Below are 21,318 nucleotides of genomic sequence, written 5' to 3'. Positions count from 1 at the left end.
GACCTTCCGCAGGATCTGATTCGCGTCCGACGCGCCCTCCTCGCTGGTTTCTAGATCGTTCAGCTCGGGGACGACCAGCGATGCGCGCTGCGCGGTGGATGTCACGCCGGCCTGCTGGGACTCGGCGAACGGGGGGCTGGCGGGACTCCGATGGAAGGGGAACGAGGGGGGAAAGGAGTGCCGGAAGAGCTGGTGGGAGGATGTACTGGAGCGCTGCGTGTCGCGGCCTCCGCGTCGAGTGATCAGGATATGGATCGCGGGGATACACGAGCAGATGAGGGCGAATCCGCCTTCCGCATTACTGCTTGGCATTAGCTCAACCCCGACTGGGTGGTGCAAGGTAGGAAAACCTACCCCGACAGTAAGATCTTCAAGTATACGATGGTTGACTCCAGGTTATCCTCCTCGTGGATGACCAGCACGAGGCGGTAGATGCTGAACCCGATCGCCAGCCCGCCGCAGCCCATCATCAGCGAGACCTTGAGCTTCTTGACGTGCGAGAGGTGCAGCGTGATGGTCAGGAAGGCCGGGAGCAGCATGATGGCCAGATCCGTGGCGATGCTCATCACCGCGTCGGCGAGGATCACGGCCGTTTTATTTAGGCACTGCGCTTCCTCGTCGTAGTGGGTCCAGAAGTACGAGACCGGCAGGCAGATGAAGACCTTGATGAAGAAGATGATCGTGTAGTAGATCACCGTCACCACCAGCACCGAGTACACGCTGATGACGTGCACGTGGCGGATGGTGAAGATGCGCGCTAGGATGGAGAGCAGGGTTATCTTGACGGTGAGGACCATCGGGGCGTAGATTACGGTCAGAACATAGTAAAACTGCGGACGAGAGAGTCAGTGGAGGAGTATTTGCATTGGGGTGGCCCTGGCCACGGTGCTTGCCTTGTAGACGAGTCGGATCTGGTAGGGGGTCAGCAGGGCAAGGGGTTTGCCGCCGCCATAATGGAGGTCTGCGGTAGTCTAGTTAGTGGACATGACTCCACAGCGGCAGTGAATTGGAGACTTACAGAAGATGTTGCAGATGCAATAGGTGAAGAACAGGACCTGAAGCACAATGTTAGAGGAGAGCAGCCATCGGGCGGCGGGTAGTGGGAGTCTACCCAGGATAGAGTGCAAAATGCTGGTATACAATCATTAGATTTGGTAGACGGCCAGAAAAAGAGATGTCACAAACCGTCCTCAATATTCAAATCTCGCTTGATCCGGGAAGCAACCAGCAGGCGCAGGGCCAGGCAGAGGGTGGTGATGCTGCAGCACAGGATCTGCGTCACCAAGCTGATGGTGCGCAGATATTGATCGTGGACCGGGATCATTGGGGTGAGCAGCGGTCAGCATTGCGGTCCAGCGCGACGAGACAAGGGATTCGTCTAGAAATGAAGGGATTGAAGCTGGGCTTGGAGTTCTGCAAGAATGAGGTATGCGGAATGCAGGGGAGGCAAAATGTGGAGAAGAGAATTGGTGAAGTTGGGGCTTGGCTTCCGACGTCATGGGATGCCGCGAGGTTCCATGGTCCACCTCAGCCCGACCATCAAACATTATCGGATGTTCACCCAGGTGAAGATTTCGGATTTGCGGGCGCATTTGCCATGTATGCGACGAGTTTGACCCGATAGCAAAGTAGGGTTGGTATGCAGCTACCCTAACGCCGCCAAACAAGTCGATCGGCGCATGGTTGAAACATACTTACAGGATGAAAAGGACAAAGAGAGAAGAATTTATTTCAGATCAAAGGTTAAATAAAGCATAAATATTCGCCAACACATGGGTCTCACAACTGGAAACGAAAGTCCGGATGAGCATCGCCCAGATCCTGCATGCTCTCCGACTGCCAGTCCTGCTCCGGCTGACTTTCCCGGCGGCGATTTTCGGCGCGGAGAGCGAAGAAATACACGGTGCAGGCCAGTCCTGCCACCACTGCGAATGCCAGACCAACCCCAAAGCCAGTAGGGTACTTGGGCGCTTCGCTGGTGATGAAGACGTTGCCGGATACAAAGGCACCACAGTTACCGAACGCGGGCAGCAAGCCCATTCCGACGCTGCGCTTGACGCCCTTGCCGAGGTTGATACACAACCACACCACGGTGATAGACATCATGATGAACGCGCCCGATGCCACGAAGAACATGCCCATGTAACGGACTCCAGCAGAGGGGACCTGCGCAAGCTCGATACTCCAGCCGATTATGACCAGCGCCGATCCGAACAGCGTGAAGAGATAGCGGTGGCGGAGATAGTCGCTCAGCCACGCGCTTGACAAGGTAAGCACGAAGGCGACTGCATAGACAGGAATGCTGTGCTCTTGCGCTGAGCGACTGGTCCAGCCGAGGTCCTTGAGAATGGTGGGCTGGAAGTACACCATCGAGCTGGCACTTTCTTCGGCGGCGAGGTAGGCCAAAACACTGGTCTCCATGTCAGTGCATAGTTCGACTCCTAGACGTAGCAGACATGCTCACCAGATCCAGATCTTCCAGTCCATCGCCATCTTCAGGACCCGAGGGAGAGAGATAGGATCATCACGAATGCTTCCTCCATCGGCCTCCAGACGGGCAAGCAGCAGTTCCTTCTCCGCAGGGGTCAAGAATGTCGCGTCCTCGGGGAAGGGAACAACGATCCAGTAGCAAATAATGCTGACGCCCATGGTGATGATTGATTCGATCAGGAAGAGCCTAGTCTTGCGTCAGAAAACAGTATATGCCCGCCGAGGTCAAGGGATCCATACCATCTCCATCCCGCATATCCGTCCAACTCCAAGTGCGTCAAGAGACTTGAGAAGAGCTAACGAGCCAGTCAGACAGACGTGTCGAGAGTAAGCATGATAGAAACTGACCCCATTGAACGCTCCTGCCGCCATGTTGGCACTGAAGAAGATTGCGTATCGACGCAGGAACTCGTCCCGCTTGTAGTAACTTCCGATCAGGTAAGCGCAGCCTGGCATTGGAAGGTCAGATTAGGCTTCATGCACCACTGCCAGCTTGGCATAGTATGAACGAACCAGGAACGAAGCCTGCCTCACACATCCCCATGAAAAACCGACACGCGATCAGGCCCGTCGCAGTCTTGGTGAGACCCTGTCCCATCACAAACAGCCCTGTTGACCCACCAAGTCAGCATACTCCTTTTCTCCCGACTGCGATTGCTCTCACCCCAAGTAAACATGTATAGGACCAGCATCCTTGGGCCAAACTTCTTGACCAGCAGGTTGGCCGGCATGCCAAAGACGACGTATGCGACCGTGAACATGGTCACGGCGAGGTTGTACTCATTTCCCACCAGGTGCAGCTCCTTGGCCATGCCGGCGATCTTCGCGTTTCTACATCAAACCACATGGTTAAGGCTCGGTCCATCGACATCAAGTGGAAGGGAGCTGAACACTCACGCAATGTTGGAACGATCCATGAATGACACCAAAAAGAGAAACCATAGTGCTGGGATGACTCGCCAGTCCAGCTTTCGCAGCAACTTCTTCTCCAAAGCGGGATCAAAGTCTGGCGTTGACGCCTCAACCACGCGGGGCTCGATCTCTTGCTTCTCCATGACTGTAGCCTTGCAAAGTAACGGTCGGCAGAAAGAGTGGAACTATAAGAGAAAGCAACCACCCATGCACGTGGCGCGACATGGTCAGCTTTTGTAGATGAAACTCAGGTCGGAATTTCCGAGTTGTCAGGGGTGGCAAGGGAGGGTTTAGGTCAAGCCATTATGAAGTGACTAGTTGAACAACCTCCGGCTGATTAATTGCAGGCCAGACTTCTTTCCATCGTCTCATTGATGAAGGTGTGGCCTGCAACTACCGGTACTCATGGGTGTGTTCAGCGTTGGACCCGCGGCAATATATCTTGACGGACTCAAAAGACCCTAAGCATGATAGTCAGCCCTAGTGGCTCCATTCCGAGCACTCGGCCCGGTAGGATAATTAAGAATGGATGCACGAACACTACCATTTGTCGGGGAGTTTACCCAAGCCCCACCAAGTAAGTGAAGTAGTCTATACTAGGTGATTAGGTGCAGGGTCATTGACCACATAGGGTTCTTGCACGGAGACCCTCAGCGCGGAAATCGTCCGGACTCCCCCCGTCCCGTCCACCCCCTCCTCCCTCCGATGTCCTTTCTCCCTCCAGACCCACACCTCAATATTATAGTGCAACAGGGAAAATCTCTTCCAGCCATTGCGCTGCCATAGCACACGGTTTGGGCCGAATGTCGTCCACTCGAGTTAGTCTTCATCATCTGCATCATATGCTTCAACAAAGCAGAAAATAGTTGTGATCTGTCCCCAATGTCGAATGGGAGGTTATCGGCCGACTGCACATAGAAACCTGAGACGTCTGCGTGGCATTAGTGTAGAGGGGTAGACCCGATCTTAAATGACACCCAATGGTGCAATTTGACTGGTCTCCATGCGTGACAACCAATCGTTCTTGATCTTTGCTCCACAAGGGGGTGACCAAATACCGGCACGCAGTAGGTAGCCATGTACTCAGTAAGTTAGTCTTCCATGTCCGGAGTAACATCGCTGAGGAAAACGGACCCGTGCCGAGACGGTACTAGGTAGTTAGGTACAGATCTTGCAAAAAGATGATTTGCGTACTGAGCCGCCAGCCCTGTCTTCACCATACAAGTTGAATCCTTCGATCCCTTTTCTAGGGTCACAACAGGGACTTTACATGACGAGGTCCTGCCCATTCTCGTTCCTTTCCTTTGTAGCATGCTACTGGAAGAAAGACAAATAGCAACGTTATGATCGAGCATGATGCCAATATCCCGGACAAAGGTCCCCTATTCATCAGGGTTACCGGGGCTTTGACCGCGATTGCATTCATCTTGGTCGCCCATAGGGTGCTATGGAAGGTGTACAGACAAACTGCCATCTCTGCAGATGATGTGATCATCCAGGTTTCGATGGTATGGTTCGCATTGCAAATGAATAGAGCCTCTACTCACAGGAGAACCAGATCATACAGATTGTGAATACCGTTATGGGCGACTTGGGTAGGGCGCACCTTCCTAACCGTTGAACATTGAAGTGACCGCCAATGCTGACTGTGTTCTACCATGCAGCGTGCCACTATGCATTTGGTCGTCATCGCGCTGACATTGTACGGTCAGGGGGCAATTTGGTACTTGCGCTGAAGGTTTGCTCCATGGTTCTCTCCAATGTTTAAGAGGATGCTAACTTGAGCCTCGTAACGCAGTCTTTCTGGCTCTTCCAAATCCTCTACAAGACCGTCCTCTGTCTCAACAAGCTCAGCTTCCTGGCTTTTTACCTGCGAATCTTTCCCACGCGACCCTTCCGTATTATCTGCTGGGTGACCATCGGTCTCGTCATTTCCAGCACCTTCGGATTTGTGCTCGCGACGATCTTCCAGTGCATCCCGGTCCATGCTAGCTGGCACAAGAACATCCCCAAGAAGTGTGTGGACAACGCGAGCTTCCGATGGTCGTGGGCGGGCTACAACACGGCGATGGACATTTGGGTCTGCATGCTACCACTGCCGGTTCTCGCGCAGCTGCATCTCGACCGCATCCGCAAGGTCGGTGTGATGCTCGTGTTCTGCATGGGCTTGTTCGTGTGCATCACCAGTATCATTCGGATGTGGGCAATGGAGGCGAGCACCACGACGCAGGACCCGACCTGGGGCTCGTTTGATGCCCTGCTGTGGAGTGCCATCGAGGCGAGTACGGGGATTATTTGCGCTTGCTTACCGTTCCTGAAGCACTCTGCCCAGAAGCTGGTTCCCAGTTGGTTTGTCTCGCTGTCGAATGGATCACGCAAGTCGCGCAGTCGAGCCACCAGGACCAGGACGGGGCGGAGCTATCGTATGAGTCGGTTGGAGTCCCAGGAAGGCACGCAGCTCGGCCAAGAATGGCGGGTGGAGAGACACGATCCTGATGCGGATGCTGAGAGCGTGGGGAGCCAGGGGGCTATTGCCAAAGGCCAGATCATTCTCACTACCGCAATTGACATGCACAGTGAACCGGCACCGAAATAACGACCGGTACTATAGAGACTCGCCAGAACATAGTCCAGATGCTTGTAGGAATTCTTGATCCGAGATCCTTTGCCTGTTTCCTTTTCTTTTTAGCGTTTTCTGACTTCTTACCACCTTCCATTTGTAACGAGACACTCGTGCTGTTATTGCCACGGGGGTACTTTAGTAGCCCAAGTTAAGGCCTAGGTGGCATATTCACCGAACAGCAAATTGTGGTGGACATTGAGTGTCTCAGAAGGCATTCGATAGCGCAATGGGGAGGGTGGATCGGGGTGGGGAGCGGCCGGGTTAGCCCGGCCTATCGAGCCTATCGAGCCTATCGAGCCCTAAGTGCTTGTTTTGACAGGGGGTTCAAACCACCATCTCTTCCCTAGCGCTGCCATGGCCTGATCCGTCGGGGTTCCACTCGGCTAAAGGGTCAATTTCATTCCCTCAATGGTTATTCACAGTTAGAAATCCAGGCCTGCTATCAGTGGGGCTCTGCGATATATCCCCGGGTGGAAGGTATTTCGCATTTGCCGAACGCTGTTAGCAGGGATAAGAGGCATTGAGGGACAGGCTGAAGCCCAGGACAAAGACAAGCAGCAAGAAAGCATCATTTTTTTCTTTCCAGAGATGCTTAGTACCAACATGTCTCAGAATCACCGAGCAGAAAATCGAGCTGACCCGACCGTGGCGGATGAGCTGTTAGAAGCTCTGGCTCAGGTAGTGCATCTCCACCAAGGGTGCAATTGACACCGCACTGACATCGACCAGGCAGGCGTAGATTACCTCTTCACCGTGCTGGGATCTGACCACCCCAGCATCATCGAGGCCTACGTGCGCCGACAGAATGATCCCACACGGCAGTATCCCAAGATGATTCTGTTTCAGCATGAGGTCAGCCACTGTCTCCCACTGACAAAAGATCCCGTGTCTGTACTAACGGGCCAACCATCAGTTTGTCGCGATGTCAGCGGCCGATGGGTATGCACGAATCAGTCACCGGCCAGCGTGTGTGATTGCCCACGTTGATGTGGGGACGGCAGCTCTGGGCCAGGGGCTGCACAATGCATCCAGCGGACGAGCCCCCGTGGTGATTCTGGCAGGGATTGCCCCGTCCACCTTTCTCGGGGAGGCTCCGGGCTCGCGATCGGAGCATGTGCAGTGGTACCAAGATATTCGCGATCAGGCTGCCCTCGTGGCGCCGTACAGCCGCTACAGTGCCGAGATCAAGTCCCCGCACAATGTGTCCACCGTGGTGCATCGCGCAGTGCTCATGGCCACGACGGGCTCCCCCGGGCCTGTCTATCTAACGGCAACACGGGAGATTCTTGCCACTGCGCTGCCTTCTGGCGACCATGCTCTGCGGCCCAAGGCCGTACCAACGTGTCTCCTGGGCTCCCTGCCTTCCGAGCAAGTGGAGGTAATCAGTACAGCGCTGCTCAATGCGCAAGCCCCGCTGGTGATCGCCGGGTACCTGGGTCGCAATCATCGTGCCGTCCAAGAGCTGGTCCACTTGGCTGACATGATCTCCGGCCTGCGGGTGTTTGACTCGGAGCTCCGTGAGATGAGCTTCCCAGCCACCCATCCTGCCTGTGTGACGCGAGGGACGGGGGCAGCTCCCGCCGTGCAATCGGCCGACGTGATTCTCGTCCTGGACGCTGATGTGCCGTGGATTCCCACGCGTGTGCGCCCTTCTCCCACCGCCCAGATCATCCACATCGACCTTGATCCGCGCAAAGAACGCATGAATATTTTCGATATCAATGCGTCTCTCACCTTCCACGCGGACACGGCGGCGGCCTTGAGCCAGCTTACTGCTTATTTATCTACCTCCCCTCGGTTGCCCGAGTTGCAAGGCAGTGAAAGCTGGCAAGCGCGTGGGAAGACCATGAAGGCATCGTACGACCAGGGCCAGGCACAGATCGACGCCCGTGCGACCGCACTGTTGTCGACGCCGGATGCGCCCTGCAGTGTAGACTATTTGTGTAGTCGCGTCCGCGCACTGCTACCCCAGGAGACGATCTTTGTGACCGACTCGGTCACCAACCAGGTAGCCATGACGGAGCAGCTCCGCCTGCACCGACTGGGCTCGCATCTCACCAAGGGCGGCAGCGGATTGGGCTGGGCGGGCGGCGCTGCAATCGGGGTGCAGCTGGCCGCGGCACGGTACGATCTGTCCAACCGACCGGTGGTGCAGCAGAAGGCTGAGGGGCCTTCGTCGTCACAGACCCGTCCCTTGGTGTGCAGCATCACGGGTGATGGAAGCTTTGTGTTCTCGGTTCCGACCGCGGTCTTCTGGGCCAGTCACCGCTATCAGTGCCCCTTTCTGACTATCATCTTGAACAATGGAGGGTGGAATGCCACCAGTCAATGCTTGAAGGATGTACACCCGACCGGTGTTGCGGCTGGGCTGTCGAAGGAAGAGCTGGGAATTTCCCTCGTCGCGGATGGGCCTGATTATGGGGGCATTGCTGAGGCTGCAGCTAACGGAAATCTATGGGCGAAGCGGGTGGAGTGTGTAGACCAGCTGGATGAAGCTCTCACTACAGCGATTAGGGTTGTGGTGGAGGAGGCCAAGTCGGCGGTGCTGGATGTCATCATCCGTTAGATTCTTGCGCAGTCAACGTTGCCATGAAGCATTTTCAAAGACTCATTGCCCATCATGACCACACGTAATGACAGTGCGAGGATAAATTCCCCGGAAAGCTATAAAGAAGCCAGGGGGACAGGACAAAGCAGTAGCAAGCCATTGTTGGCTGGTGCATCTTGCGCAACCCGAGCACAACAAAGGGCAATGAGATCTGACCCACTATAAATAGACCCGATCTAGATCGGGAATGATCCGCCAAGTACCAGGCATATGAAGCATACCAAGCACTCCACCACTTTCCAAGATGGGCTACCGCATGGACTCATGGAAGGGAGAGACCCTGTGTGGCACTCGCGTCCGGGTTGGACGCAATTCGGATCAAACCGCGACCATTGGAGGTACTGTGATGATCGATGGCGAGTACTATGCACTGACCGTTCTGCATCCCTTTCTGAAACCTTCTTCCAACCAGCACCGAAAGCGTTGGGCCTCGTTCCGGTCCCGCGCGATGTACGCCATGGACAGCGAGGAGCCCCACGCGGTGGCCTATCTGCCTCACTACAGAGGGACCAGGAAGTTGAACCCGGGCTTCTGGTCGGTGCGACAGAACTGGGCTCTGTTTCGATTGTGTGATCAAACGCCCCGGTCCAATTGTGTCACAGTCGGGGGATGGCAAGTGCTCTCACCATCCAAGGTCACCAGAAGCTCGCCCCGCGGTCAGCTGTGGTGCTTGCTGGGGAACGGCGCTCGCCCCCCGGTCAGAACCGACGTGTCTGGACGGTTGAGTAGCCTGTCCATCGCAGCCACCGACTTCCCGGTAGCGTATCACTTGAGTATGGTTTCCTTTGCGGAGGATGTTGGAGCCTGGGTGGTGGATGGAGGGGACAATGGCTCCCTGTTTGCCATGCTTGTGGCCCAGGATGACCAGGACTTCACCACCTACGCCATCAGTGCGGCGGATATCTTCGATGAGTTGCAGAGGCGATTTCCAAACACCTCGATAGCGATCGCCTAGGACTTTGGTGTTATATATGCTTATGGGGGCGGGCTTGATATATTTATATTTCTATTTGATGGATTTGATGTACTCCGTATATACTCGAGAAAGTGAAAAGTTAAGTTACACTCAAAGTTATAACTACACAATTGCACTCAATCCCACACTAGTACCAATCAAGTTAAAACACCTTTAGTTATCGCAATGAGTCATGCGCCTGATAGCGGCCTCAGGCAGCACCACGTGACCATACGGTGCTTAGAAATGCTGTGGCGCGACTGGCTGGGATTACCCCGGATCACGTGCGGTGACTCGGGGCTTCTCGCCTTCGCATTGTCCGCCTGCGAGATCGGCGCCAGGAGAAAATGGGAAAAATCTTGAGGTGACTCAATCCTTCTTTTTTCCCCCCATCACCTCCACCTCCTCTCTCTCGTGTTCAATCGATACCCATTGAACTATAGAGACCATGGCGAGGCAGCTCTGCAATTTGCTCCGCCGGCCGGTGAGTCGCTAGACCTTCCTTGATCTTTCCAAATTCCCCATCTGATGTGATTTCACCCAGCTTCGGCTTCGGTCTACTCCGTCACTCGGGGCTTCCAGCAGGAGAATTGCCCTCCTCCCACGATCCATCGCCACATCCCTCCCCCCTCGCTCCATTCGCGCCCTCAGCACGACCTCGATTGCCAGGGCCCAAGGCTTTCACTCGCAGCAAGAGCAGGCCCCCTCGACCACTCCCTCCGAGACCCGCACGCCGCAGACCCTGACGGAGAAGATCGTGCAACGCTATGCCGTCGGTCTCCCCCCCGGGAAGTTCGTTCGCAGTGGCGACTATATCAGTTTGGCGCCCGGATACTGCATGACGCATGACAACTCGTGGCCTGTGGCTCTCAAGTTCATGTCCATGGGAGCCACCAAGGTGCACAGCCCGAAGCAGATCGTCATGACCCTCGACCACGACGTCCAGAACACCAGCCCCCAGAATTTGAAGAAGTATCAGCAAATCGAGGAGTTTGCGGGCAAACACGGCATCGACTTTTATCCTGCAGGACGGGGTATTGGACACCAGGTGATGGTGGAGGAAGGGTACGCGTGGCCCGGCACCATGGCAGTCGCCTCCGACAGTCACAGCAACCACTACGGTGGTGTCGGCTGCTTGGGCACCGCCGTGGTTCGCACCGACGCGGCCAGTATCTGGGCGACCTCGCGCACCTGGTGGCAGATTCCCCCGGTGGCCAAGGTCACCTTTACTGGCACGCTCCCCGTGGGCGTGACCGGTAAGGACGTGATCGTCGCGCTGTGCGGTCTCTTCAAGAGCGACGTCCTGAACCACGCCATTGAGTTCACCGGTTCCGAGGAGACCATGGCCAGCCTGCTCGTCGACAGCCGCCTGACGATCGCCAACATGACCACCGAGTGGGGCGCGCTCACCGGTCTCTTCCCCATCGACACCACCCTCAAGCGCTGGCTCCGGTATAAGGCGACCGTCGCTGCCCTGTCTGATGACCGTTCTACTCGCGAGCGCATCACGCACGAGAGAATCGAGGAGCTGTTCGCCAACCCCCTCACCGCCGACCCCGATGCTCAATATGCTAAGCAGCTGTACCTCAACCTCTCCACCCTCTCTCCCTATGTCTCTGGCCCCAACTCCGTCAAGGTCGCCACCCCCCTGGCTGAGCTGGCCGCCAAGAACATCAAGGTCAACCGCGCCTACGTCGTCTCCTGCACCAACTCCCGCGCCTCGGATATCGCCGCCGCCGCGCAAGTCTTCCGCACCGCGGCCAAGGCGAACGGCGACGTCACCTCCAAGATCGCCGACGGCGTGAAGTTCTACATCGCGGCCGCCTCCGCTCCTGAGCAGGAGGCTGCCGAATCCACCGGCGACTGGCAGATCCTACTCGAGGCCGGCGCGCAGCCGCTTCCCGCCGGGTGCGGTCCGTGCATTGGCCTCGGAACCGGTCTGCTGGAGCCCGGCGAGGTGGGCATTAGTGCCAGTAACCGCAACTTCAAGGGTCGCATGGGCTCGCGTGACGCGCAGGCCTATCTGGCCAGCCCCGAGGTCGTCGCCGCCAGTGCCCTCAGCGGCATGATCTCCGGCCCCGGCACCTTCCAGGTGCCCCCGGAGGAGTGGCTGGGGGTGGACCACGGCTTCGGCACCGGTGCGGAGCCCACCACTGAGCAGCAGCTCACCAACCTCCTGGAGCAGATGGAGTCCTTCATTGACCGGGTGGAGACCGCCCAGGGCTCGACGGAGAAGGCGGCCACCGAGATCCTGCCCGGTTTCCCCGAGCGCATCAGCGGCGAGATCGTCTTCTGCGATGCCGACAACCTCGACACCGACAGCATCTACCCCGGCAAGCTCACCTATCAGGACAACGTCTCGAAGGAGGACATGGCCCGTGCCTGCATGATGAATTACGACCCCGAGTTCAAGGACGTCGCCAAGCCCAGCGACATCCTCGTCGCCGGCTTCAACTTCGGCTGCGGCTCCTCCCGCGAGCAGGCCGCCACCGCCATCCTGGCCAAGCAGATCCCGCTCGTCGTCGCTGGTAGCTTCGGCAACATCTTCTCCCGCAACAGTATCAATAACGCCCTGATGGGTCTCGAGGTGCCCCGCCTCGTCGAGCGCCTCCGCGCCACCTTCGCTCAGCCGGCCGGTGCGGAGCGCCAGCCCACCCGCCGCACTGGCTGGACCTTAACGTGGGACGTCAAGCGCAGCCAGGTCGAGGTGCAGGAGGGCGAGGGCGGCGAGAGCTGGACGGAGCCGGTGGGCGAGCTGCCCGCCAACGTGCAGGCGATCATCGCCGCTGGCGGTCTGGAGGCCTGGGTTAAGGGCGAGGTCGCTAAGGCGGCGTAAAGGTAAAACTCTAGACGCGAAGAAGAAAAGACTGATTAGACGTTTGTGTTGGAAGCATGTACATATCCTTAGCGCTATCTGAATTCACTGTATCACTACGAGAGGCTACGTTGCGTGGTCAGTACTGTATATTCACGGCCGCTATTTGTCTCCCTCTTCCCACGGCACCCTCCTCGGATTCGACGTATTGAGATACCAGACCTGATGCCCACCGACGTCCGAGCACTCCGTCTGGACCTGCCCGCCTGCTTGGTTGGATAGCCAATCTGAGGCGCCTTGCAGGGTGGCGATCGACCCCAGCAGGTGCTCATCCTGCTGCAGACCGAGCAGCTCCTCGACGATTCTGTCTTGAGGGTAGGGCAAATCATCGAGCTGTAGCCGTTGCCCCCTGGTACCATGCTTGATCGAACCCGACATGGATTGGGTCAACTCGAGCTTCAACCCACTGATGGCGAATTCCGCCACCACCAGTCCGTTGTAATACCCTTCTGCGCGGGGAGACGCCCGTAGTGCAGCGATGGCCTGCAGACGAATGCGGTAATCCGGACCTCGCAGCGCCAGGAAGCTCAGGGCAGCGCACAGGATTCCATCGGGGGTAAACTGCGGGCGCGTCCCCAGTCTATCGTTCAGGGCCACAGTCCTCGCCATCAGATCCTCAAATTCCGGGCGTAGTGGGTGTAATGCGGGGTCCCACGGGGCGTGCAGGCAGGTTTTGAGGGATAAAGTGAAAGTGAGCACGCTCAGTTGCACCACGTCTACGGAGCGCCGCTCGCGGTCGGTGAAGTGGGAATACGTTGTCAGTATGTCGTCGAAGTAGGTTCTGAAATGGGTCAGACAGGATAGCAGGCGCTGCTGTTTTGGCTGCAGGACGCCGTATTGGCGTGCGAGGTCGGTCTTGGACAGGCTCCAGCACTGCTCGAGGAGGCGGAAGATGGTTGGCACGAGAGGGTTCAGGGCTTGACGTGCCTGCTCGACGCTCCGAACTGGGCGGAGCTGGGTCTCGAAGGTTTCGAGGCGGGCGAAATGGGCGTCCAGCTTGCGGAAGGGCTGGTGGACTCCGTGGAACGCTGAGTGCGATTCCAGGTAGGAGAAGGCGTCGGAGAGAGTTGGGTCTATGGGTAAAGAAGACGGCGCCCCCTCGTTGAGAATTCTCAGCCCCGCTTGGAGGTGCGTGTTGGCGTCGTCGTAGCGGGCGGACGCCAGCTCGATCAGCACGAAGAGCAGGCAGCAGACCAGAATCACCTGGCGGAGACGTGGATCTTGGGAGGCAGGACGGTGCTTCAGAAGAGTAAATGCGCGCAGCGACTGCTCCAGGGCGAAGTGTTGCCATTTACTACGCAGCGACTGTCCGGGGATTGCAATCCCCGCATCATGCACCTGGTGATTGATGGCACTTAGGGCTACGAGGGCATGGTAGACGGCCGGCTCGACGACGCTCAGTTGGCCGATCAGATTCCGCGGCGAGAATAGGTCCGACACCCCGGAAACGACCACCGAGTCGGGGATGAGATGATGCCAGAGAAAGGAGAGGCATCGTTTCTCGTCGGAGGTGATGGGCCAAGGGAACTGCGCTGCCACTGAGGACAACAGCGTCGCGTGCTGGGCACCATACGTTGCTTTGCCCGGCAAACGAGTGAGATCCGAGCCCTCACAGGGCCAGCCCGCCACTTTACAGTTCTGACATCTCCCTGGCGTCTCGTCGCATTTGATCCGGCGGGCTCTGAGGAGTGACGTTGAGAATAAAGAAAATCTGGCTGGCGACCAATTGCTTACCGACAGGTTCGACAGCCGGTTCTGGAACGAGTGGTTCGCGCTCGTCGACGCCCAGACCTTGCTTGCATGGCTGTGGCTGGCTGGTTCTAGACAGAAGCTGGCAGAAGTGAGGACATCTGGCGTCTTTTGCGAGGATGAGAGACTAGTTGACGCTAAATCCCACTAAACCACGCGACGAAATGCGGGGTTCCTTGCTGTCAGCGACTTTTCTGACACAGCTTGTTCGATTTCTTTCGATGTTCAAAGAGCCAGCGGGCGAGGTTCTGGAGGACCCCTCCTCGTGCACACGGAATGACGGTCTAAGAGCGTCATGGTAACGCCTGTAGCTGCTTCCATGCTGTTTCGTATATCATTATGACCCAGAACAGTTGGAGTCTTGCCATAGTCGTCGCCCACGGCTTATTACCGCGATACACGGGGTGTCGACGGATATTACAATGGCAACTGGAGCCTTATCATTCATGTGGCTATGATCATGCTCTCTAAATCAAGGAATGCTTCGTGACCAAATAGAACAGAGATGCATTTACCGAGATCAATCAATATGAGAGTGCAAGCTGTAGGAACTTGGGCAAACGGTTAAGCAATTGCTTGCACAAACACAAACAACATCCAAAGCGAATCCCAACACTACATTAGCATTGTCGAGTCCCGTTGTCAACAGTGGGCTATGAGGGGGGGCCCTGCCACGGTGCTCTCGTCCAATCCTCAAAGTCATTGTCATCATAAGGGTACCAACCATCATCCGAGTCTGAGTCGTACGAAAAATAATCTCCTGATGGCCGCGGAGGCGGGGCATTCCACTCATCAAGTAGCTTGTTCTGCTCGGGGCTCCAAGGACTCAGTGCGCGCCCTGGGCCTTCCGGTTGGTATTCAACTGCGTGTGAGAGCGACACTCGCTTCTGCGATGCCTCGGCAATGAGCTGGTTCCAAAGGTCGGTTGAATGGCGATATCGCGTATAAAGAGTCGGTAGATACTGTACGTCACCCACGCAATACCTGATGATCGCGTCCAAGAGTGGCCTTTTGTCAAACACACTGTATGAGCCGCCCTTTTGGGGATTCCATAAGGCCTCCCCATTCGTTTTGTCCAGCATCCATTTCTCCCTTTCTCGTGCGTTGAAAAGAGCTTGTTCGATGCATTTGGACAGGCCGGAGAGATACTTCCGCCCAGGGGTATTCGGCCGACCAGCGCTCTCCATGAGCTGAATATCCCGGACACCCTGTAGCCTGACCCCGTAATGAGCATAGAGTGCGTCCGAGTCATTTCGCACGTCGAAGAATGCTTTGATGATCTGTGGCGACTCTAATATGTCTTTGAGACTATTTCCACGCTGTCCGGTCGTGGAGAAGGCTACAGAGCCAAGAGAATGGATGTCTATGACGCGTGGAGACATCAAACCGTGACCGGGACTCACAAGCACGGTCATTAGGGATATTGTACCATGGCGGCTGAGCTTTCTGCCTTCCAGATCTATGTAGAGCAGAGGCTTAAAGTCCCCCATCCAGGTGTCCTGCCGTGCTATGAGATCGACGAGACCCTTGAGCCCGTCTTGAGTGTCGATAAAAGTGGTCTCTTTGGCCATGACGAATGTCGTGCTGCGGTACAAGTTGCTAAATGTCTTTGATCTGGGCGATACCGCTGATGGTTGGCGAGAAGAGAAGTTGAGCGCACAATTTTGTAGTCACAGGCTGAGTCAGATGGACATGACCCCTGTCATCCCCACTCCAATCGGACTCTCGTGCCGAAGGCATGTGCCGTGACACGTCATCACAATGGCGAGACTTGCGTGGATTATGTTTTGGGTGAAGTAAGGCTTTTTCAGGGGACGTAAACGTAAATGTAGTCTAGCTAGCAAGTGACCTTGATCTCCTCTAGAGAACAACCCACACAAAGCACCAGGGATTAATATGTACCATAAATCAATAAACATAGGTGCGATGAGCACGAACGAGATCTAGTGGAACAAAAGCCTCATGATTATTCCTTCTTGACCTTCTTCCCCTTCGGCACACGGAAGATCCAGTAGAACGCAATGGCTCCAACGGTATTGACCACAATATACACCCACAGCAGGCCAAAGTCGCGCCACCGATTGGCGAAGTTGACATTCAAGCCTGCCAGATACTGATTGGTGTACTCTAAGCTGCAGAAGTTGCACTCGTCGCTGCCTCGAGCGTCCGGGTTGAGCAGATAACCCCCGTGGGCGGAGCGATAATCTTGCATGTATTCGCCGCAGCTCATTCCAGAGGGAGCGAAGAAGGATAGGATTTCGTTGTCGGCACAATGCATGGGGGCATCGCCCAGGGTTGCCGATAGGAGGGAGGATACCAGGTAGGTAAAGGGGTTGACGCGGTACATGAAGATCCAAAAGCCGGGAAGAGCATCCGGACCTGCCAGGATGCCGCAGAAAGCATACATCATAATGAACAGGATGTTGGACAGCGCTGATGCCAGCTGATCACTATCCATCCCAGAGATCAACATGTGCGCGAACGAACTTGAGAAGAGAAAGACAGCCCAGATGATGAGGACAGCCAGCGTGCCCCGGGTGTGAACCTCGCCGGTATATTCCGCGTTACGGTACAGGCCCACGGGGTAGTACCAGACCAGGAAGGATAATATCGCCATGATCTGACCGAGATGATCAGTCAGTAAGACGAGGCAGAACCAGATACAACAGGGACGAACCGTATTCCAGAAGAACTCCACCGCGATGTTGGAGAGAATAAATGCTTGCCATGAATAGGTCTTGGACTGCCGCTCGCGCGATTCGTAGAGCGTCCGCTGCGTGACAAAGGATGGAATGATCTGCATCACCAGCTGAACAACCACGAAGAGGAACACGAAGACGCCAAACATCTGATTCTGTAGTCCCTGTCGAGTGTTGTCTGCTTTGAAAAAAGAGAACCCGATGAAGATCGCCTGCGAAATGCAAAGATGCGGTCAGCTGCGAATCACTACCATCCCAGATTGTCCAAGAGTTCCCACTTACACAGCCAACAGTCAGTACCATCTTGGAGTATATGTAGGAGGGCGAGCGCCAGTACTGCTGGAAGACCCGACTGGCGACTTGGATCAGTTGTTCGAAGAAAGGCGCCGCAAATTCGGCATAGCTGGACTTATCATTCGGATCAGAGAGCGGCGAGGGCTTGCTGGCCAATTCCCTCAGTTTGGCCAGTTCCTTCTGCACATCTTGATATTCAGGACTGTTTCTCCAGACTGCGGGCCAGTCAATTTCCGTCTGGGCTCCTGGAGCCGCTCCAATGACCTCCAGCATGTGCTCTGCTGGATTCGCTCCCGGCGGGCAGGCTGATCCCCCATTGCGAACAAAGTAGTCCATAAGAACTTGCGATCCTTCTCCCACCTCCCCAAAGTAGACAGTCTTGCCACCCTTGGCTAGCAGAAGAAGTCGATCAAAGCGTTGAAACAGCATGGCAGACGGTTGGTGGATTGTACAGAGAATGGCTTGTCCATTCTTGGTCAAGGTCTCCATCAGATTGCAGATGGACCAGCTGGTCTGGCTGTCCAGTCCCGAGGTTGGCTCATCCAAGAAAAGCAGCAGCTTAGGGCGCGCAGCCAGTTCCACTCCAATTGTCAATCGCTTGCGCTGCTCCACGTTGAGCCCTTCTCCTGGTACCCCGACGATGGCATCCGCATACTCCCGCATGTTCAAAAGGTCAATCACGGTCTCAACATACGCGAGCTTTTCAGCTCGGCTGTACTGGGGCGCTTGTCGGAGCAAGGCACTGAACTCCAATGCTTCACGGACCGTCGAGGTGTGGAGGTGCAGATCTTGTTGTTGCACATAGCCAGTCTTACGTTGGAAGGATTCGTCTCGAACGCGACCGTCCACCAACATATTGCCACCAATAACACCGACCGTCGTGCGACTCGCCAATACGTCCAATAAGGTCGTTTTCCCGGCGCCGGAGACCCCCTGTTCAGAATAGTTAGTTTGACTGACCAAAGGGTACGATGTGGGGGGTATGGCTGCTTACCATGAGCGCTGTCAAAGTACCCGGCCGAATCCAACCGTCGACATGATCCAAAATGCGTCGCGGCTCGCCTTTGATCTTGATGTCGTAGGTCACATCCTCCCAGTGGAAGATTGACGATTGCTTCTCGACTCCAGAGATGGTTCCCGACCCCTGGCTGCGTGCTTTGTCGCTTTGCACCACGGGATCAGGCCCCTGCTCCTCATCCTTCTGGTTTTGTGCCGACAAAGCTTTCTGCACTTTGTTGCGCCGGAAGACGAGCACCTCACCTCGGGAGCGTTGGCTAGAAACTAGTTCGGAGGTGACAAGGTGACAGACTGCCAGAAAGATGGTCAGGGCAATGATGATCCCGAAGTTGCGCCAGCGGTGACTGTTCTCGTATCCATACGAGGAGCGCACGAATGCGGTGCCTTGGACGACATCGGACCCCGGAACAGCTCCCACAGTCGAGCAGACCCGCTCTTGGCTTGAAACATTCTCGTATCCTGGTCCGGAGGGAATGAAGGAGGCACAGGGGAACCCCCGGCCATGAAACTCGTTTACCATTACAGCCTCGAAGCCATACGAGACTGGATTCAGCCATCGAATCCACGAGGCCCAGCCACGCATGTAGCTGACCGGGATAGCAAACCCCGTATATAGCACGAGGGCAAGCAGAATGATGGACGAGGGTGCAAGAGCCTGTTCGAGCGACTTGGTAATGGAGGCAAAGAACCGGAAAAACATGGACATGCCCATCATCATGGAGAATGCGATCAGGTACAGGAAGAAGAATGCTCCCGGTGTCCGCCGGAGATTTCCCATGAAGTACAACACCAGATTGACAAGCAACGAGTTGACAATTTTGTAAGGCATGTCCATGATCATTGATGATACGGCTTCAGCACTTGGGTGATAGAGGGCGTATCGGGTGTGTTTTTCGACGATGGTCCTCTTCTCGTACAGAACGATGATTTCCAACATGCTGGAAAAGGCGCTCAGGAGGACCAGCATGAAAAGAAGGGCACCACGCGAGAAGAACGATGATGTGTCATTTGCAAGGTTGTAGAACACACTGGAAATGATTAAAGCTTCGAAGAAGTTTCCAATTAGCATGGCAAGAGTGACACTCGGATCGTTCTTGAGTCGCTGAAAGTCTCTCCATAGGCAGATCCGAATCTGGCCCCAGTAAGACAAAGTGTATGGAGATTTTCGCCGCTGTTTCGTGGACTTCTCCGCTCGTCGAGCGGAGGCGAATTTATCAAGGTCCGAAGCGTGGAATGGGTGTGCGTCAACATATTGGTCGATTTCGTGCAGAAGAGCCTGGCGCTCAGGGCTTTCATGCCATCGTCTGGCGAATTCGTCGGCCGTTCTGGGCACGAGGTGCTCATATCCTGGGCGTATGACGCGTTCAACGGGGCTTGACATGGAGGTCAGGAAGTCAGGCGTTGTCTGTGCCTCGGGGCATATGAATCCCATGCGACTGAAGTAATCCCTGGCTGCCTGGGCAGGGCCAAAGTAGATCTGCCGTCCTTCGTACAGAACGGTGACTTTGTCGAAAAGCTAGACAACCTGTTAGCCAGGATTCATGCCTATGAGCGTTAAGCTGACTTACGTCGTAGGCCGCCTGGGGTGCCTGGTAGATGGCAACACACGAGGTCACCCCGAAAACATCGCCCTGTGTGCGTAATGTCCGACAGAATTCCTATACCACCAAGGATTCATCAGTATGGTATCACAGAGTAGCTGTTATGGTGTACATACCACAGCGTTGGCACTATCCAGGCCTCGAGTGCTGTTATCCCAGCACTGCAATGGAGCATAGCTCAATGCGGCTTCTGCGATGGTAACTCGCTTTCTCTCCCCTCCACTGACGCCACGCACAAAGTCATTCCCGACCTTGGTGTTGATCGTATGGCTGATCCCAAAGATTGACATGATCACATCTCGCAGATGGGTGGCGTACTCCTGGCGAGACATTCCACCAGGTACTTGACGAGGGACACGGGCGAGGGCAGCGAAGTACAGAGTGTCTCCAACCACCAGTTGGGGGTAGTGAGCATCCACCTCGGCTGTATAGACGGCTTCACCCCGGAACTCCGCTGACATCTGTTTTGGGGTGATCCCCTGGTAGTTGATGTACGTGGCCGGGTCGACCTGGAATCCATATGTTTCTTGAGCAATTGTTTTGAGGAAGGTCGAGCAGCCGGAACCAGGAGGCCCTAGAACACAGAGTTGTTCACCGGGGAGAAGCAAGCCGTCGACATCACGCAGAATCTCAATTCTCTTCTTCTTCCCGCCCAGAAGTTGGCGGATGAGGGTTGGCACCTTCAAGACCGCGTTCCCCACGCTCATCTGATAGTCAACCGGACTGCCATATCCCACCACGTTCAGGTTCTTGATGGCGACCCCGGCCACGCGTGCGGGGGCACTGTTATCAGACTGGTAGCGAAGACCGTAAAAGGCTTTCGCCCAGGCTCTGGCGTTGAATCGAGGACTGTGTGGGTCGAGAACGAGGTCATTTTTGTTGAAAGGCAGCGGGTGGTGCGACAGTTTGGATCGCTCACTCACGGAGCGAGCCAAGTGAGTGAGATCACAATCAATCTCTTCCTGATCTCCGGCCAGAGTCGCCTTTCCGTCCGAGTCCGAGTTGCAACTGCTGGTAGGCGTGCGAGTTGGTATGGGAACGTCGCTTAGGGCTGGGAGCCGCTTGTCGGCCGGTTTGGAATCCATTTCCTGGTGAAATGCTGGACGCTGCACAACAGACTTCTATCGCATACTGAACAAGTCTATCAATATAAGACCCCCGTGGGACTCAAGGAAGTTTTATAATTTCACCCGAGTCACAGCAGGCAGGCATTCCCCGGTCGGGCTCGGTCTTTGACACCATGAAGATCCGTTGTGTGTGAAGGAAGAAGTGATGCGCCGCCAAGTTCGGATTCCGCGGGCGCCGGCGGGGACCGTTTTCGGACGGAGTGGAGATTCCAGAGATATATTGTTATTAGATATTTGGTATGTGTTTCTTAGGTATTTTTCAAGTACCAAGTTTTACTTTCCTAGACCATGAGGACCTGCTTCCCTTGCCCCCTTGGTCACAGTGATCATGGACTGGTATTGAATCCCAATACCATACCTGAACCGAT

At 55.7% G+C, this 21,318-nt stretch overlaps 10 protein-coding genes across 10 annotated transcripts; 5 read left to right on the top strand and 5 right to left on the bottom strand.

Moving 5' to 3' along the window:
* Window positions 1-234: 234 nt before the first annotated feature.
* Window positions 235-833, bottom strand: BO95DRAFT_331354 (uncharacterized protein; the record flags this gene model as incomplete). Its single annotated transcript, XM_025581908.1, has 2 exons — window positions 235-301; window positions 355-833. Coding segments are annotated over 2 exons (546 nt in total), but the record flags the coding sequence as incomplete, so codon positions are not given.
* Window positions 834-1,174: 341 nt separating this feature from the next.
* Window positions 1,175-1,793, top strand: BO95DRAFT_507455 (uncharacterized protein; the record flags this gene model as incomplete). The annotated part of the gene is made up of 1 exon (XM_025591253.1): window positions 1,175-1,793. One exon carries the CDS (start codon window positions 1,175-1,177, stop codon window positions 1,622-1,624), a length of 450 nt encoding a protein of 149 aa, XP_025437604.1. The 3' UTR covers window positions 1,625-1,793.
* Window positions 1,308-3,545, bottom strand: BO95DRAFT_507450 (vitamin H transporter; the record flags this gene model as incomplete). Its single annotated transcript, XM_025591252.1, has 7 exons — window positions 1,308-2,410; window positions 2,465-2,677; window positions 2,731-2,786; window positions 2,839-2,939; window positions 3,004-3,099; window positions 3,155-3,321; window positions 3,388-3,545. The coding sequence occupies 7 exons, from the start codon at window positions 3,543-3,545 to the stop codon at window positions 1,780-1,782; spliced, it is 1,422 nt and encodes a 473-aa protein (XP_025437603.1). The 3' UTR covers window positions 1,308-1,779.
* Window positions 3,546-4,745: 1,200 nt separating this feature from the next.
* On the top strand, window positions 4,746-6,283 carry BO95DRAFT_507445 (uncharacterized protein; the record flags this gene model as incomplete). Its single annotated transcript, XM_025591251.1, has 4 exons — window positions 4,746-4,910; window positions 4,961-4,997; window positions 5,067-5,140; window positions 5,201-6,283. 4 exons carry the CDS (start codon window positions 4,746-4,748, stop codon window positions 5,996-5,998), a joined length of 1,074 nt encoding a protein of 357 aa, XP_025437602.1. The 3' UTR covers window positions 5,999-6,283.
* A 208-nt stretch (window positions 6,284-6,491) lies between these two features.
* Window positions 6,492-8,591, top strand: BO95DRAFT_476770 (acetolactate synthase; the record flags this gene model as incomplete). Its single annotated transcript, XM_025589948.1, has 3 exons — window positions 6,492-6,703; window positions 6,755-6,877; window positions 6,939-8,591. The coding sequence occupies exons 1-3, from the start codon at window positions 6,614-6,616 to the stop codon at window positions 8,589-8,591; spliced, it is 1,866 nt and encodes a 621-aa protein (XP_025437601.1). The 5' UTR covers window positions 6,492-6,613.
* A 286-nt stretch (window positions 8,592-8,877) lies between these two features.
* On the top strand, window positions 8,878-9,588 carry BO95DRAFT_436081 (uncharacterized protein; the record flags this gene model as incomplete). The annotated part of the gene is made up of 1 exon (XM_025585211.1): window positions 8,878-9,588. One exon carries the CDS (start codon window positions 8,878-8,880, stop codon window positions 9,586-9,588), a length of 711 nt encoding a protein of 236 aa, XP_025437600.1.
* Window positions 9,589-9,944: 356 nt separating this feature from the next.
* Window positions 9,945-12,473, top strand: lysF (homoaconitase LysF). Its single transcript, XM_025590420.1, has 2 exons — window positions 9,945-10,072; window positions 10,133-12,473. Exons 1-2 carry the CDS (start codon window positions 10,037-10,039, stop codon window positions 12,422-12,424), a joined length of 2,328 nt encoding a protein of 775 aa, XP_025437599.1. The 5' UTR covers window positions 9,945-10,036; the 3' UTR covers window positions 12,425-12,473.
* Window positions 12,474-12,491: 18 nt separating this feature from the next.
* BO95DRAFT_518209 (Zn(II)2Cys6 transcription factor) lies at window positions 12,492-14,265 on the bottom strand (the record flags this gene model as incomplete). The annotated part of the gene is made up of 2 exons (XM_025591955.1): window positions 12,492-14,144; window positions 14,198-14,265. 2 exons carry the CDS (start codon window positions 14,263-14,265, stop codon window positions 12,566-12,568), a joined length of 1,647 nt encoding a protein of 548 aa, XP_025437598.1. The 3' UTR covers window positions 12,492-12,565.
* Window positions 14,266-14,865: 600 nt separating this feature from the next.
* Window positions 14,866-15,783, bottom strand: BO95DRAFT_436078 (uncharacterized protein; the record flags this gene model as incomplete). The annotated part of the gene is made up of 1 exon (XM_025585210.1): window positions 14,866-15,783. One exon carries the CDS (start codon window positions 15,781-15,783, stop codon window positions 14,866-14,868), a length of 918 nt encoding a protein of 305 aa, XP_025437597.1.
* A 395-nt stretch (window positions 15,784-16,178) lies between these two features.
* On the bottom strand, window positions 16,179-21,280 carry BO95DRAFT_476767 (putative ABC multidrug transporter; the record flags this gene model as incomplete). Its single annotated transcript, XM_025589947.1, has 7 exons — window positions 16,179-16,832; window positions 16,890-17,123; window positions 17,194-18,138; window positions 18,200-19,738; window positions 19,791-19,880; window positions 19,940-20,831; window positions 21,228-21,280. 7 exons carry the CDS (start codon window positions 21,278-21,280, stop codon window positions 16,179-16,181), a joined length of 4,407 nt encoding a protein of 1,468 aa, XP_025437596.1.
* Between the last annotated feature and the right edge of the window lie 38 nt (window positions 21,281-21,318).

This window comes from Aspergillus brunneoviolaceus (genome assembly GCF_003184695.1).
Source record: "Aspergillus brunneoviolaceus CBS 621.78 unplaced genomic scaffold BO95scaffold_85, whole genome shotgun sequence".
NCBI lineage: Eukaryota > Fungi > Ascomycota > Eurotiomycetes > Eurotiales > Aspergillaceae > Aspergillus > Aspergillus brunneoviolaceus.
Note: the sequence above shows the minus strand (reverse complement) of the source record. Positions and strands in the feature narration are given on the sequence as shown.

What these genes read in the sequence shown, in the direction of transcription:
- lysF (XM_025590420.1), top strand. Translation starts at nt 10,037, where the DNA reads ATGGCGAGGCAGCTCTGCAATTTGCTCCGCCGGCCG. An exon ending in GCAATTTGCTCCGCCGGCCG is followed by an intron (nt 10,073 to 10,132) that starts GTGAGTCGCTAG and finishes GATTTCACCCAG; the next exon opens with CTTCGGCTTCGGTCTACTCC.